Source organism: Seriola aureovittata, chromosome 3, assembly GCF_021018895.1.
Source record: "Seriola aureovittata isolate HTS-2021-v1 ecotype China chromosome 3, ASM2101889v1, whole genome shotgun sequence".
Classification (NCBI taxonomy): domain Eukaryota; kingdom Metazoa; phylum Chordata; class Actinopteri; order Carangiformes; family Carangidae; genus Seriola; species Seriola aureovittata.
Genome location: NC_079366.1, coordinates 30,899,516 through 30,915,770, shown reverse-complemented (window position 1 = coordinate 30,915,770; position 16,255 = coordinate 30,899,516). Strand labels below are relative to the sequence as shown.

The 16,255-nt window shown below is 42.3% G+C and overlaps 1 protein-coding gene across 2 annotated transcripts in view; it reads right to left on the bottom strand.

Moving 5' to 3' along the window:
* ero1b (endoplasmic reticulum oxidoreductase 1 beta) overlaps positions 1–16,185 on the bottom strand; it is a 20,081-nt gene extending 3,896 nt beyond the window's left edge. The window contains exons 1-15 of one of the 2 annotated variants that reach the window (XM_056369434.1): positions 15,425–16,185; positions 11,469–11,588; positions 8,871–8,954; positions 8,541–8,582; positions 5,943–6,025; positions 5,084–5,157; positions 4,675–4,795; positions 4,317–4,363; positions 3,670–3,681; positions 3,550–3,576; positions 2,463–2,555; positions 1,473–1,719; positions 1,012–1,081; positions 405–491; positions 158–291 (exon numbers count right to left, since the gene is read on the bottom strand). In XM_056369434.1, the coding sequence (XP_056225409.1) occupies positions 158–291; positions 405–491; positions 1,012–1,081; positions 1,473–1,719; positions 2,463–2,555; positions 3,550–3,576; positions 3,670–3,681; positions 4,317–4,363; positions 4,675–4,795; positions 5,084–5,157; positions 5,943–6,025; positions 8,541–8,582; positions 8,871–8,954; positions 11,469–11,588; positions 15,425–15,589 (1,406 nt within the window). In that variant the 5' untranslated portion in view covers positions 15,590–16,185. Of the gene's footprint in view, positions 1–157; positions 292–404; positions 492–1,011; positions 1,082–1,472; positions 1,720–2,462; positions 2,556–3,549; positions 3,577–3,669; positions 3,682–4,316; positions 4,364–4,674; positions 4,796–5,083; positions 5,158–5,942; positions 6,026–8,540; positions 8,583–8,870; positions 8,955–11,468; positions 11,589–14,451; positions 15,099–15,424 lie in introns of those variants that run through there. The other variant, XM_056369442.1, reaches the window with a different exon arrangement.
* Between the last annotated feature and the right edge of the window lie 70 nt (positions 16,186–16,255).

Sequence of the window (16,255 nt, the reverse complement as noted above, 5' to 3'; positions counted from 1 at the left end):
CTTTAAAACTAGTGTTGATCCATCCAGTAGTTGTTGAGACATTTCCGTCTGGACCAAAGTGGTGGATCATCACGACAGAAACCTTTCGACAAACCTTTTAACTGTCACTTTGTGTCTGTATTTCTTGTCCCGTCTTTCAGCTTCAAACGCAGCTTACCTGCCGAAGCCGTTCATCAGCGCCACGATCTCTTGTCGGGTGAGCTGGAAGCCTTTAGACGGACTGTGTTCAGGAAGGTTCTTGATCTCTTTCTCGGAGAAAAGGATCTTCAGAGCCGTGCCCAGACCCTGAGTCTAAATCAAAGCCATCATACCGGGGAAGTGAACGTTTAATGAGGAAGGTCGAACTAATGCAGCACAGTTCCTGTCAAACACAGCCGGAGCAGAGCGGCGGTGAAGCGACTCACCTGAAGTTTTCCCCACACTCGACACTTGCTGCAGCCGACACAGTCCATGATCCTGGAGATGTTTTTGAAATGGAGGCGGAACTCCTCCTGAGGGAAGGAGAGGAGACGGCCATGTTCAGAGCAGATCGATCATGTGACAGAAAACAGGATCCGGTGCGACTCACGTCCTGAACTATCGTTCTTTACAGTTTATAGATAATGAACACACCGCTGATCTATGAAGAAGACGAGAATTATCTTATATGAGTCTTGAGTAATGGCTAAAAAGTGTTATCTGAGGTCACTGTGACCTTTGACCCCCAAACTCTATTCACTTCATCCTTGAGTCAAGGCGTTACAGGGATATCATGTCCAAAGAAGATGGGACGGACGGACAGACAACATGAAAACAAAATGGCTGCTGCTCTGACTGTTGCGGAGGAATAAAAAGGTCACCAGTTAAACCAGTTAAACCGGTTAAACCAGTTAAACATGAGGTTCACAGCACAGGGTTTCTACTTTTGTTCTGCTGACACCGAAAAGACTGGACCCCTGATCTACTGAATGGACCGGTCTCTGGCTCCTCTGCTTCACCGCTCATTAAGAAGATTAAAGCCGCCGCCGTCACCTTCAGCGTCTTGGCCTCCATCTTGTGTCCGGCGAACATGGACTTCTCGTCGAAGTGCATCGGGAACGATCTGGAAGACAAAAGCAGCTGTTAGATCTTCTGTAATACTGAACCTTCCTTCCACGTCCAATGAAATCACATCTATTTTACAGAGTTACACTCATTCTGATTTATTGTGTATTTAATACCTTCTAGCTGCTTCTACTTTATATTTTACTGTGTGTTGTAACGTGACCTTGAGAGGCTTTAAAAGGCGTCTATTAATAAAATATATTAATATTATTATTAATTTTCTAAAGATATCGCTCTAGTATCGTTTTCTTGATTCTTTTGGCCGCGATAATCATGAGAAAATCAGAGTAACAGATTCAGTGTTGAGGAAGGATCTGAGGTTTCTGGTTCTGGTCTTTAACGCCCCCCCGCGGACCAGAACCGGACCTCTGCGGAGGAGTCGGTCTTACTTGATCTCGTTGAAGACCTGCAGCAGCAGCTCCTTGGTGGTGCTGTCCTCCTGAGTGTTTCCTGTGTACAGGTTGACGAAGGCCCGTTCAAAGTACGGCGCCACCTTGTAGAGCGCACGCAGCTCGATCAGGTACAGGAAGTAGAGGTTCTTCAGGCGCCGCGTGCCCTCACCCTTCGTCTCGGCCGGGTCGAAGCGACTCCGAAACTCCTGGATGTTTGGGCCCCACACAGACCGGCCCCACCCCTCTGAGGAATCACAACCCGACAACATGAAGAATCTGTCTATTTACTACATGAGGACGATGAAGTTTGTCATCTTACTTCACTCTTCGTCCTGTTTCATTTTCATGCTCATTTTTAACTTTGGTGGTTTTCCGTTAATTAAACATTAATAAAACCATATTATTATGATATTATACAGAAGCCCTGAAAGGCAAGTGAAATATTGTTTGTTTTTTCTTTTCATCTGTATAAACTCCGCTGATGGACAAGTGATTTTTTTTTTTTCTGGATAAAAACAACACAAAACAAAAATTAGAAAAATCACCCCCCCCCCCCCAAAAAAAATTTTTTTTTGTTTGCTTTTGTAATACTGATTTTGGCCACTAGAGGGTGAAGAAATTAAAAATCACCTAGAGGGAGATGTTTCTGTAAGATTTAGACTAGGCTAGTGGTGCACTTCACCCTCTTGTGGCTGAAATCAATATTACAAAACAAACACTTCAAAAAAATAATTTTTTTTTTCAAATTTCTTTTTCTGTCTGAAAACATTGGGCAATCTTTTTCTAAGATTCTTTTTGTTTAGTTTTTTCCTCCTCAGAAAAAGCAAAAATCAGCCTTTCAGAGCTTCCATATTTACAGATTATCACAAAAATATAGAATAAATTCAGTCCAGTGTGATCAATATTTGGCATGGCTCAGTTTAGTTAGCTTGTTAGCATAAAGTGAGCAAGGGTTTGTTTTGTTGTTTTGCAGGTGGATGTTCGTACCGTCCAGCAGGTATTCGGCACACAGGTGGATGTTGATGCTGCTGTGGAGGCCGGAGATGAGCCGGTAAAAAACTCTCTTCTCCAAACACAAACCTGAGGAGAGAGAGAGAGAGAGGAGGGGGGGGGTGGGGGGGTGGAGGGGGGGGGGGGGCAGAGAGGGAGAGAGCTTTATTTCAAGTTTCATTTCACCCAAATTACTACAAACATTTATTCTTTCTTTCCTCCAGTGGGAGAATTATTGTTTCTGTTTGTTGGACTGATCCTGATGATAATTTAGTTACTGCTGAACTTTATTCTGTGGCGTATTTGAGATTTGTAGACGTGTTAATTAATGTTTCATGTTATTTAATAAACCAAACTATCGTCTCTTCTCTCAGATTTATATCCCAGGATGAATTTGCTCTGTGCGGAAGTCACGTCGATGACGCTGAACCGCGGATGATTGACAGCTCTCTGTGGGAGCGTTTGAACTGTCTGAACTCTGAAGATCAAACACTTCACACACAGAGGAAGCAGAGAGGAGATAAGAGCCCGGCTTCACAGGAGGAGGCGGCTGAAGACGACGACAGGAAGTGTGACTGATTTTTCCAGCAGACGTTTTACAGCCACGAGTTTCATGTTCACGAGTTGGTGACAGTTACAACAGTTTTCTTCAGTTTGATCCGAATAAAGATGTAAAGTTTCTTCACTTATCAAAGTCTCATCTTCATCTTCTGAGATGAATCAGCTCCTCCTCCACTCAGACCAGTTCCAGGTCACTTCCTGTTTATCCAGAATCAGAGAAAATATGAACCATTGGTTGAGTAACGGCTAAAAAGTGTTTTGTGAGGTCACACTGACCTTTGACCACCAAAATCTAATCACTTCCTCCTTGAGTCCTAGTGAATGTTTGAGCCAAATTTGAAGAAGTCATTCATCACGGTGTTACTGAGATATCGTGTCGACGAGAATGAGGAAAAACGAACAACCGGAAAACAAAATGGCTGCCGCTCTGACTGTCACCGGGGCGGAGGAAATAAAACAAAAACAAAAAAACGTCAGAGAATAACACAGAGAGACGTAAACAAGCAGGGAGATAAACACTTACCTTCGAGCCACTTGTAGAAACCTTCACCTGCAACGAGAGCGACGTCAGAACAGAGACTTTATCTTTTCTTTTAAAAACTAAAACTAAAAATAAATCCATGTGAAGCCGGTTTTTACTCACCATCATCGTCACCTGCACAGACGGAGAGAGAGGAGAGACAACAAAGCTCTGTTAGATCTGTGCTATTAATACACACACACACACACACACACACACACACACACACACGAATCAACAGACAGATGAAAAGATGCAAAAAAACCCAAACAATAATAAATAAACACAAATCTGAAAATGATTGATGTGAGTTTTTATCCCAATGAAAATATAAAATCATTTAATCCAGTACAGATGGGTTTCAGATGCTACACACTGGTCGTATCCCTCCGCCACTCAGACTAGTTTCAGGTCACATCTCTGTTTATCCAGAGTCAGAGAAAGTATGAACCATTTTTGTGTTTTTTTGAGGTCATCGTGACCTTTGACCTGTGACCACTAAAATCTAATCAGTTCATCCTTGAGTCCTGGTGAATGTTTGTACTAAACGTGAAGAAGTTCCTGTCTATGTCTGTACAGACAGACAGTGATGATCAAAACAACAATAAAAACTTTAATTTTTTGGAATATCTTTTGCATTATAAGCTAAAACCATGTAACAGCTCAGTCCTGCAGTGGATCTCAGGTTTTGTTCCAGTCGCTTCAACCTGAACCTCCAGCTGAACCTGTGAGTCCAAAGTGAAACAGTAAACTGTTTGTTGTTGACTCACCTCTGCTCGGAGCCAGAGGGTTCAGAGGTCGGTACACTGATCTGGGCCTGTGGACACAAAGACACACGTTTACTTTCAGCAGCAGCTTTAAATCTGCACGTTTCTCTGTGAAGAAAAGAATTTATCTTTTATTTAGGTCCATGAAAAACTGTTGATTGTCTGAACACTGAAGAGAAAGAGTCAGTTCATCAATAAATAACACAGATCAACACACTTTCTAGTGTTTAATCAAAACAAATGTCAACGACACAAACAAACACAAGATCAGCTCAGCAGGAATCAAATGACACATGAATGGTATTAGTAAATCAATAATCAATTTATCTTTACTGTGTGTGTGTGTGTGTGTGTGTCTCACTTGAAGCAGTTTTCCTCGTAGATGCTGTTCCAGACTCTCCAGGCTGAAGGTCCCTTATATCCAGTGAATCTCTCTGGATTCAGCAGCAGATCCACGTAGTCAGCGTCTGGAGAGGTTTCATCTAACACACACACACACACACACACACACACACACAACACACACACACACACACACACACTTAGACTTTAGGGGACTTGAAACATCATCACAAAACATCACTAGATTTTAGATTTTGACATTATTGTGCAGAGTAGGGCAACTTGTCTTGATTGTGACGGTTTGATTTAAAGGTCGAGAGTCTCCATAACTGTGAGGGGTTCCTCCTCTGGGGAGCATGAATCACCACTGGAGGAATCTGAACAGTATTTGTTAAGATAGATTTGGATTAAAGAGGGTAAGTCCTCACCATCCAGCTCACAGAAGTGGTCCTGAGCGTCGTCGTGTCTCGCCCAGTCAGCGAACGCCTCTTTGCTCTGGTTACTGAAACAGGAAGTAAGACACTTTACAGGCTTTGTAGTAGTAAAGAATTAGTTATAAACAAGAACGCAGACCAACAGCCACTCAATGATCATGAGCTGGACTAAATAATAAACCATTTTATATCAAAATCACAATTTGAACTTTTGCAAACGTCACAACCAGGTGAGCAATTTCATTCAGTGCAGCCTGAAGACAAAACGTCTGAAGACACTGAACAGCCGAGCGAGTTGCAAAGTTTTTTAATATCAGGAGTTTAATCTTTGTTTTCATCAGCACAAACTTGTGTGTGGTTTGAATTTTCCTCTATCAGACTTTATCAGAGTCTGACGACGCTGCACACTTCCTGTGACGGAGGAGGGGTGAACGTCGGTCTGCTCAGACGCTGGTTAATGTTTGACCTGGTCACTGTCGGCTGCTGAACATGTTGAAAACTAGAATCACTTCCTCCTCGTGGTCGTATCCCTCCGCCACTCGGATTAGTTTCAGGTTGTTGTTCATCCAGAGTCAGAGAAAATATGAACCATTTGTGTGAAGTCTTGGGTTATGGCTAACAAGTGCCTTGTGAGGTCACTGTGACCTTTGACCACCAAAATCTAATCAGTTCATCCTTGAGTCCAAGCGAATGTTGGTGCCAAATTGGAAGAAGGTCTGTGAAGGTGTTCCTGAGATATCGTGTCCACGAGAACAGGACGGACAAACAAATAATCTGAAAACAAAATGGCTGTCGCCGGCGCAGGGGAACAATGAGCTGCAGCGCTCGGAGGGTTTGAGGTGTGTGGTCTCACCTCAGGGTGCTGTTGATGGCGCCAAGCTCTTTGGCCTGCTCACACTCGGTCATGTCCGACATCGTGTTCGCTGCCTGGGAGTACTGAAGACAGAGAGAGAGGGAGGGAAGCTGTTAGTGTGACAGGCTGAGAGTAACACTCTGATCTCTGGATAGTTTTCATATCTGTCTCTGGAGAGCAGCGAAGTGCGAGGAGCTGCTGCTTCCTGGTGTCATTTCTAAGTTTTACTGTAATGATGAAGTTAACAGAGAAACCTCCCACATCACTCCTCTGATGTGCTGCAATAACGAGATGATGTTTTCTCAAGGAAAGCCTCAGATTCCAGATGTAAACTCCTGCAGTCTGAGGTTTCCTTTAATCCCACACAGCGATTTTAAGGCTGAAAACTCACTGGACGCCGTGAACGTGTTGATTTTCATTTTGCCGCCCATGTTGACAGGTTAGAGCGGACACACTGCCTCACGGCTGCGTCGCGTGATCTACAGATTCTGCATCTCGCCTATTTTTCAAGCGTGACGCGTCCCCCAGCAGAAGCAGAGAAAAGCCCTGCTGATGTCATAGTGACATCATACCAGCAACATCACATTAAACTGACACCTTCCACTACAGTTTCTATGTCTAGTCCGAATCTGAATATGACACAGACATAAAAATATATATTCTAACCATTGTAGCAGCTGCATGTGGAGACGGAGACATTTTAGTGACGTTTTCTGTCAATAATGAATCAGTAATTAATTTATAATTAAAAGAAATCGACAGCTCAGCGACATCAGCCGCCACGCTCACGCCACACAGGCAGAGTGTTCCCGGCGTAAGAGGAACAGCTGACGGTCAGTGAAGCAGACTCGACCTTCACTGAGACGAGCGCAGATGTCCAAACACGTCTGGTTCATTACAAGACAAACATCAGGCTGCGAGCCAAGAGCGGGCAAACACTCAGTCCTCCGTCTCTGCATGGAAACTATCAGGAGATAAGCTGAGTGTGTGTGTGTGTGTGTGTGTGTGTGTGTGTGTGTGCGTGTGTGTGTGTGTGTGTGTACTTTAGTGAATCAGCTGATGAGACAGAAAGTGCTGGAATAAATGCAGCTGGTCCTTAACTCCATTAAACAAGTTAAAGGAACCTGACGTCCTGACATGATCAGGTACAAACATCAGTCTGGTCCAGGCTGCGTTCACAGCCGGCGGCTTCTCACACGTTTCATTAACGTCTGCTGATGTTTTAAAGTGTCACAGTTACCATGAACACAAACACTAGTTTGTTTTGACTCAGTCGCACGTACGTACGCACGCACGCACACACACACTAACACACACACACAAACACACACACACACTAACACACACACAGTCCTGCTGCCCCAAATACTCTCTACAGCACCACATGTGGATTAATCCACCACTGGAAATAGTCCCCAACAGATGCTCTGTTCCCTCCTGTTTGAATGATATTTGATAAAAACCAAAAAATCAAATTATATATTGGTGATTGTTTTTAAAGATTAACGTCTTCAGTAGGAACCAATGAGCTCGGAGCTGAGAGCCACAGACAGAGGAGGGAAGGTGTTGAGAGACGGACTAGCATACTGTTTGTTTGGGTACATGAGATAGTAAGAAAAATATAGAGTGGCAGCAGAATTGTGGTGTTTTTAAGGAAACGGGAAACAGTCTGAGGTTACATCTACATCTACAGCTCTCAATCCTCTGAAACAGACTTTCAGAAAACTCTAGGGTTGTGTTTTATTTTGAAAACTCTGGGTTGTGTTTTATTTTGAAAACTCTGGGTTGTGTTTTATTCTGAAAACTCTGGAGTTGTGTTGTAGTCTGGACAGAAACTGAGACCTTTGTAAACGATGAGGTCACAGCCAGGGTCTGTCCTGATTGGCTGTCATCAGCCTGGACTACCAGTGGTGAATACAACATGATGATGAATGACAGTGTCACTGACCTTGTTGTCTTTGCAGCTGTTGTTCACTTACATTCTCTGTTTTAATGCTACAACTGCAGAGGAGACAATCTACTTCCTGTTTACACCGGCTCGCACATGCTCAGTGTAGTGAATGGTCATGTGATGTGGGCTTTCAGGTGTGTTAGTATTCGGGCTGCATGATTAGTCAAGTCAAGTGTAATATCCAGGAGCTGCAATTTTTTGTGATGAAGGTAAAATGTGTCACATTGTTGTTCATTGTTAGCATTAGCATTGTTAGCACCATTAGGGACGCCCCCGGCCTACAAATCATTTCTCCAGACATAAAGGAACATGATTGTTTGGTACAAGACCAACAAAAATTATATTTACTGTGAAAATAAAAAGCAAAAACGATCATTCCAACTGAAAACTCTGTGCAGCCCTGCTTAGTGTGAACAGAGATTATTTCTGATACGGAGCTAAAACAGTCGTCAGGACGGAGATCGATCTTGTTTTAAAATGCTGTCTGATCTGGAGACGAGCTGTGAGACGTGTTTCAACTGTGAAATAAGAGAAAAGTTTTGTAGGAACTAACTAACTAAAACCAGCTCCCTGTTTTAATGTCGTGGCTGATCGGTGACTTACACTCTGTTAGCATTAAATAACTGGAAACACACAGCAGGTCTCACCTTGTTGTAGTTCCCAGACTTGATGCCGACGGGGATCTTACTCTGTGAAACACGACAAACAAACAAACAATAAGAGACAACTTTATCCAAACTGAGCCTTAAATCATCCATCTGAACGATGGATGAAAGTTTGTTAAAGTGGCGTTAGATAAATAATAATCACAGTTAATACGCACAGTGTGCTCAACACAGAAACATAAATTAATATTATTATTATTGTTATTACCTAGTTTGTCCTGTAAAGCTTCTCTGAGTATCTAAAAACGTGCTCTGTGAATAAAATGTGGAGTTATTATTATTAAATAGGTGTGAGTGTGGTTGACCTCTGACCTCAGGACAGGGCTCCACATGACAGTCTTTGATGGAGCAGTGTCCGTCATCAGGCCAGAAAGGACACGGTCGCTTCAGGTTCACCTGGAGGAAAGAAAAAGAAGCGAAGGTCGTTTACTGATCAAATTCAGGTGAGTTTGAATTTAACGTCAGATTCGAGTAAATCATCTTCAAACAGCCTCATGTTTCTGTCGCTTCATCATGACGTGAGGGTTGTTTTAAAGGTGGATCACAGCTGTTGTACTGTAAAGGACCAGGACCAGAACCAGTGGAGTTCTCTCCAGTATCAGGGAGTGTCCTCTGCTAACGTGCTAATGTTTAGCATCTTACGTTAGCATTGATCTCTACAGCTGTTGTCTCCCGGTCGACCGTCCGACCAAATCCTCATTGGGTGGTGTTACTTTCACGAGGAGAAAAAAGCAAACCTCCAGGATTAATCCATTACTTTCAGCAGTGGGAGGGACGGACCACCTGTCTGGAAACGGGGGGGTGTTTTGAAAACACTTTCAGGACTTTGAACTCAACCCAACCAAACGGAGACTGCTGGGTCTGACTTTTAACGTTTACTGAACTTTTATTTAACGTTCACTCTGCGTCCGAACTAATTGACACTGTGTGAAAGATGTTGTGGGCGTGGCTTCAGTTTGTTAACAGACAAGAAGAAGGTAGAGTGACGATGACTGACGATAACTCAATACGTTTTTAAATTTCCAACATTAAATGATGCTCAAGTTGTTGCTGGCGTCGCCCACACATGTAAATGTCAGTGCAGCGTTTCATCAGAACAGACGTTGACATCAGAAGTAAATGCAAAACTAGGTTTTAAAAAAAAATGATATAAAGATAATAAACGTCCCCATTGGCTCCAATTCGAGTTTAACACGGTGGTTTAACGGCTGACTGGAAACATCTTCGTCTCACTGCGTGTGTTGCATTAAGTCTGTATTTCACAATACGTCTCAGCCTTCCTGTTCTGTAACTGCCTCGTAACCGACTCTGCTGCACTGTTTTACTTCACGTCCGACTCAGACCAACCGCAGCGTTTACAGACATGTGGCGGGTTGAGTTTAAGATGAACCTGAATATGAGGGAGTTCTGTCCAGACCCACTGGCACTGGAGATACTCTGCGTCAAACTGAGGGAGGTGAATGTCATCAAGAGGGAAAATATGTGACAGCGGAAAGTTTAAAGTTATACGTAAAGTTTTTTTAATCTAAAATAAAAAAAAACAACAAAAAATAACAATCTCTGTTGCTGAAAATCGATCTCCGTCTGAGCAGCGACAGTTTCCTGCAGAATCACTTCCTCTGTAGCGATTTTGCCAAGAAAATAGAAGCATGTTTTTTGGGGTTTGTTGCAGAAATTCTTTATTTCAAGCTATTGTGAGCTTTTATTCTGAAAATTTCTGAAAGGAAGTTCCAAAGGTTCTGTTGTTGTTGCTTGACAAACCTCCGGCGGAGCAACATGCAATGTGTGATATGAAGAGTTCAGTAAATCAGCCGGTCGAGTGATGACGTGTGACTGTGGCTGGACGGAGCAGCGGAAAGAGAGGAATCACAACTTCCTGTCAGAAATTTCAGAATAAAATCAGAGTTCAAACAGGGTGCAGATGATGAGCAAGATGGTGGATTACGGTTCTACCCAAAAAGATGATCATATGATGTTTTTTTACTGAATTCCCTGAATTATATGAAACAAGTTCATGTTCGTATCGACCTCGGGAGGAAAGCTCCATCTTGGAAACAGATTTCCACCCAAGTACTTCAGGTACGTTTTAAACTGCACAGCCTGGTTTTAACAGTCTGCAGAGCTTGCAGGTGGCCAACAGCTGTGTCCCAATTCAAAGGCTCCTTCAAATACGAATGAGAAACACGTCTTTCTTTTCCTGGGGTCCAACATATCCCAAGATTCATTGCGTAAAAAAAAAGCCCGATGATTAGGCTACGCTTTTAAATGTTTTGAGTTTTAAGGTGAGTAACTGTTAAAGGACCTTAAAACGTAAAAAACGAAGAGAAAATGCTCTGCAGACCAGACCGTATCTTTACGGTTCGGCCTTCGAGGTCTACGGCGGCTATGATGGGCCACGCCTTCGTAGCCGCCACTGAAGTGGGACAAAAAGAACGTAAACATAGCTTTGTCGTGTTCCCCCTCAGTGGCTCTACACCGGGAGCGTCCCGCTTCGTAGAGACGTGTCTCGCTAGATGTTTTGAAAACACTATTTTTGCTCGGTCCACAGCGACTCCGCCGAACCGAGCGGCGAGCGCAGCGCACATCACGCTGTCAGTCTGAACGCCACATTACACTAAACTCTGAGAGAGAGAGAGAGAGAGAGAGAGAGAGATAGAAAAGAGGAGGAAAATGTGAACGAGCTGCTCGTTACCGACCAGAGTCACAGACGTGTTCAACTGAAAATTGTGATGTAAAAATCTGATTTTTAAGATTTTCTTTTTTAAAATTTTTAAGTTCGATATAATTGATTTTACAAATCTGATTTCCACCTCTGTTACAACTTCACAACAGACGAGAGGATAAAACAGTACGAGCCACATGAGACAGTCACTGATGCGTACACCGAGCCGTGTTGTATTTAGAGTTTACCCTGTAGTATCTGAAGTAGTCTCTCTCCGTCAGCTTCTGGACGAGAGGGTAAATGTTGAAGTTGTTGAAGACGTCGATGCTCTCCACGTCACAGAAGCAGTCGTCCAGGACTCCGGTCAGCTGAAACAGAGCAGAGAGAAAAACTAAACTTTTACCACATGATTAATACCTTTACATCCCACATGACGACATTTCTCTTAAATAACAACTTTCCAAACAACAGACAAACAATTAATAATAACAAAAACTTCATTTTAAATTAAGTTCATCTACTAAACAAGTAGAAAAACGAAATGTTAACTGTGATATAATGCTGAAAAGACTTAAAGCTCCTCCAGTGTAAAGGTCTGTGTCCATGTGTAGTGTGATTATAGATCAGCTCTAGCTTCTATATTAATACTGTGAAAGTATCAAAGCCTCAGTCCACAGAGAAATGCACACAGCCTGTATTCAGAAACTGAGCCTTAAAACCAGCCGTCAGGACTTCTGGAACTTTGTGATGTCACAACAAAGCAGTCACCAAGCCCCGCCCACCTGGACCCACCATCCAAACCTTGCAGGATTTGGTTTCTCTGAGTGTTTTTACCTGAAATCTGCTTTATTTTTATTGGATCACTCAGAAAACAGTCAGCCAATCAGAAGAGAGGCTCAGCTGTTCATTTACACGAACACTTTTGAGGGGTAAAGAGACCGAGCTTCAAAATAAAACTTAAGTAAAACTCAAATATGTACCATGTGTGTTGTAGTTTTCTTTTTTATCAAAATGGATTTGATAAAATTGGTATTTAAAAAGTATCATTAAGACTCTGTGTCAAAGTCAAGGCACATTTTTAAACAGCACCCTAATTATAACAGACTATAATGAAGCTGTACGCTGTAACAGCTGGAATAACTCAACATATGTTCTCACAGGAGAATTATGAACATTAATAAACACTTTACTCTGTTATCAACCAATAATTAAATGTTCATATTCTGCTTATAAATGCTACATAAACAAACTTGAAATAAAGCTTTGCTGGAGTTCTACTGGAGATAAAACAGTGAAACTAAAAAGTGAGTGCAGACTGGACTCTCAATCCCACCTGTATCATTTTACCTTTAGAGGAAATCATGTCTTATTTAATGCTGTCTGCGTTTCAGAGCTGCTTTCCCACTGTGCAGCGTCAGGCCGATTAAATTACAGTTCAAATTAAATTCAATAAATAAAAACAAATGTGTTTTTATGAGATTATTTAAGTTTTACAATGTTCTGCGTTTTAATTCAGTTTTAAATTAATATTAGTATTATTACTGTTTTTATTGATCCTTTTTCTTACGCATTCTTTAATTTTTCTTTGTTCTATAAACGTGCTAATTCAATGTGTAAATTAAGTCTTAACATCATTATTATTATTATCTCTTCTTAACATGTTGATCTGCAACTCGTCGCATCAGTAACCTGTTGATTCACCTGCCGACCACTTCCACCTGTCCTCCTTTCACAGCAGGAGGTCCAGCAGACAGACCGACCGCCACCTACCTGCACATACATAATACATCCAGCACGGCAGCAGCGCCGCCGTTACCTGAGCCCGTACAGGTGATCCTGAATCCAGACCTGATCAACACACTCTTCGGCTTCAGCTGCTGACGTGTTAAATTAATGAGACAAATGCGTTTGACCTGAGGAGCAGCTGAACAACCCCAATGTAAACTGGAGAAGATTAAGTTCAGTAAACACAGGGAGGTATTAAAGGTGGGGCGGTAACACCACCAGCTCGTCGTGAGGAGGCTTTGGGTCGTCCTATAGAACAGGTAACAGCTATGACCTGTTGTAAACATCTGGTGGAACCTGCTGGACAACAATGACAAACGTGTGGTCGGCTGCTCTGCTCCCAACACGAACACTGCTCACAGTTCTTTACTTTAGACCGTGAGCATCTGATCAGGGCTGTAACTCATTATTCATTTATTGTCTCAAATACCAGATTAATTGTGTGGTTGATTAAATGTCAGAAATAATAATAATAAGTCACAGTTTCCTACTGCTGGAGTTGACAGATCTAGAAGCCGTTTTCAATCCGACCATCTGTCCAAAACCCAGAGACATTCAGCTTGTTGCTATAAAACATTTTGAAACCTACCTTGCTTAAAAGGACAAATTATAACATAATAGGTAACGTATTACTGTAGTAATTCAAAGTCTGGTCTTGTCTTACGTTTGATCTGCTTCTCTGTTCTTCGGGTGGTTTGCAGCACCGGAGCTTTGCTCTTTTACGTCTCTTTTGTTTTTGCTATTTGCATAAACAGACATGCAAACGAGCTGAAGCATTGGATGACCAGCTCTGAAATGTTCAATCTATCATTGTAAATTGTGTATATTTAATTTGACATGACTGAAAACCAAAGTAGAACAATGAAAAGTCTCAAACTTTGCACAGTAACAGCTGGTTATGGTTTCACAGGAAGTGCCGTTATTACTAAAGTAGTACTAGTGCTAAGTTTTACTGTCTCTTAATTCGTTTTTTACCATATGTTTCTGTATATTCCCAACAATGTCCGAGGATATTTCCAGGAAAAAAGAGAGGTATTTTTTTAGAGGTGAAACAGGCACAATGTTCAGTTGGTAGATTTCCAATTAATTGTCATCAGGTCAACTGAACACAAAACATAGAATTCAACATACATGTGATTTCCAGGTTTAATTGAGATTTGACATCACACTGCGAGTTCTTTTTCTGAGCCTTAAATAAGCATTTTGTCTATAGAGTGAAATGATCAGAGCAAGATATGACGAAGCATATGGTGCCAGCTCTGGACACTGAGTTTCTGTGATAACTCAAACATGAAAAACACTGGTAAGAATCTATTCTCTCCTACTTATTTAAAATCTTTTTTTCTTAGTCAGAATTACTTCCTGCTGCTCACAGACCTTCAGAAACGCCTGGAAAGTCTCACTGTGAAACAAAAATACTCGACATAAACCCAAACCACAGCTGACCTCTGAGTGCAGCAGTCCGCCGAGCGCCAGGAAAGGCAGGAGGAGGCAAAGTCCTCTGAGCATCCTGCTACTTCTTTTTCCTGTTTTAACTCCTTGAGGTTAAAACTTCTCCTCGGTGAACTTGGCGCCCATGTGCCTGAGCAGCAGCAGCAGCTCTGTCTGCGGGCTGAGCTGTCATTACAAGACCTCCAGCCCCACGCTCGCCCGAGGCCCCGCCTCCAAACAACCAGCTGTCAAACGGAACCCCGCCCCTCGGCCGGCGACTACCGGCTTGTAGTCCTCCGTGAGCTCTGAGGACGTTAGGGGCGGTGTTAGCTGTAGGAGCGGGAGACTACAACTCCCATGAGACGGCGCGGGATGGGCGCTCCGCTACAGCCAATCAGAGTACACCACGCTTTTCTACTCGGTAATAGAAATACCATCAGTTTGAATAAAAATCTGAATCTGTGTTGGAGTTCAAACGTGTCATTTTGGATATTTTGTCCTGGTTTTTTTTTTTTTTTTTTTACTGTAAAGCTAGTGTAAGTTAGTTACAGTCGTGTATCACTTTCTCACGCAGTTAAATTGGACATTAATTATAGGTAAAAAACAATAATAAAAAGTAGTGTTAAGTTATTAAGTTGTACTTGGGTTTAATTTGGATTTTTACAAGTTTTCGTTAATTAAATTAAAAAAAAAAGGATTAAAAATATCTAAAAATAAAACGGTAATTATGTGACTGTGACACACAAACACAGACACTGGTGAAGAGTTGGAGCTAGCTAGCATCACACATACATACACACACACACACGCACGCACGCACGCACGATGACGTCAAATTAAGATGACAGTAGAAAATGCTAGAAGACTTCCTCAATGAAAACTGTAGTATCGTGTAGCCGCGTTTAAAGCTTGACAAACAGTTAAAAAACCCCGCATTAAAGCCGCCCCGACCTCCGGCTGAAACAAGCCCCGTGTCGCGGTTACTCACGTGGCAGAGGCAGCTCTGGTCCGAGCTGTCCGCGGCTCCGCTCGGATGCTCGCTGTGCTGCGTTTGGGGTTTTACGTTGTTTTGTTGAAACCAACCCAGAACAAAGTTCCCGAAGAACCAGGCCAGCAGCAGAACACCGAACGCTTGTAAAGTTACTCTCCACATCCCTCGCACCGGTGAGACGGTAAAACCAGAGAGGAATCAGCAGGATATTCTGCCTGTGTGGCGAGTTGGAAGAAGCTAACTACGGTAGCTTCGGGCTAGCTGAAGTTAGCATCCGCAGGCTAACAGTAGCTATAAAACCCAGAGCGGGTCGATGAACTGAGCAGCCCGGTGTCTGAGGACCCTCACACGGACATTCAGAGCTCTAACTCCGCTCACAGAACCGGGGTCACCGTGTGACGATTGTACATGTCTGGAGAAGTTTTTGTCCACCAGCTTCCACTTCAGTGTCAAATTAGCAAAACAAGAAGTTCTTTAACTTCCGGATACGATTTTCAAAATAAAATGCCCGGACTCATCTACGATGAATAAATGACTGAATAGTAGTTTGATACAGAGATTTATACATTAATGGAAGCCCAGTTCCACGAGTCACCAGTAACAACAGTATTTATATACATATATACATATATACATACATACATACATATACACATACATATATATATACGGAACTGGGCTTCCTTGAATATAAGTATCACTGCATCAAACTTTTTTTCAGCCATTTATTCAGTCAAAATAAGTAAAGGGATTAACATAACAATTCTGCTTTTTCTCTCATATTGACATTTTGTGTAAAATCATATGTTATTTAAAATATATTTCAAA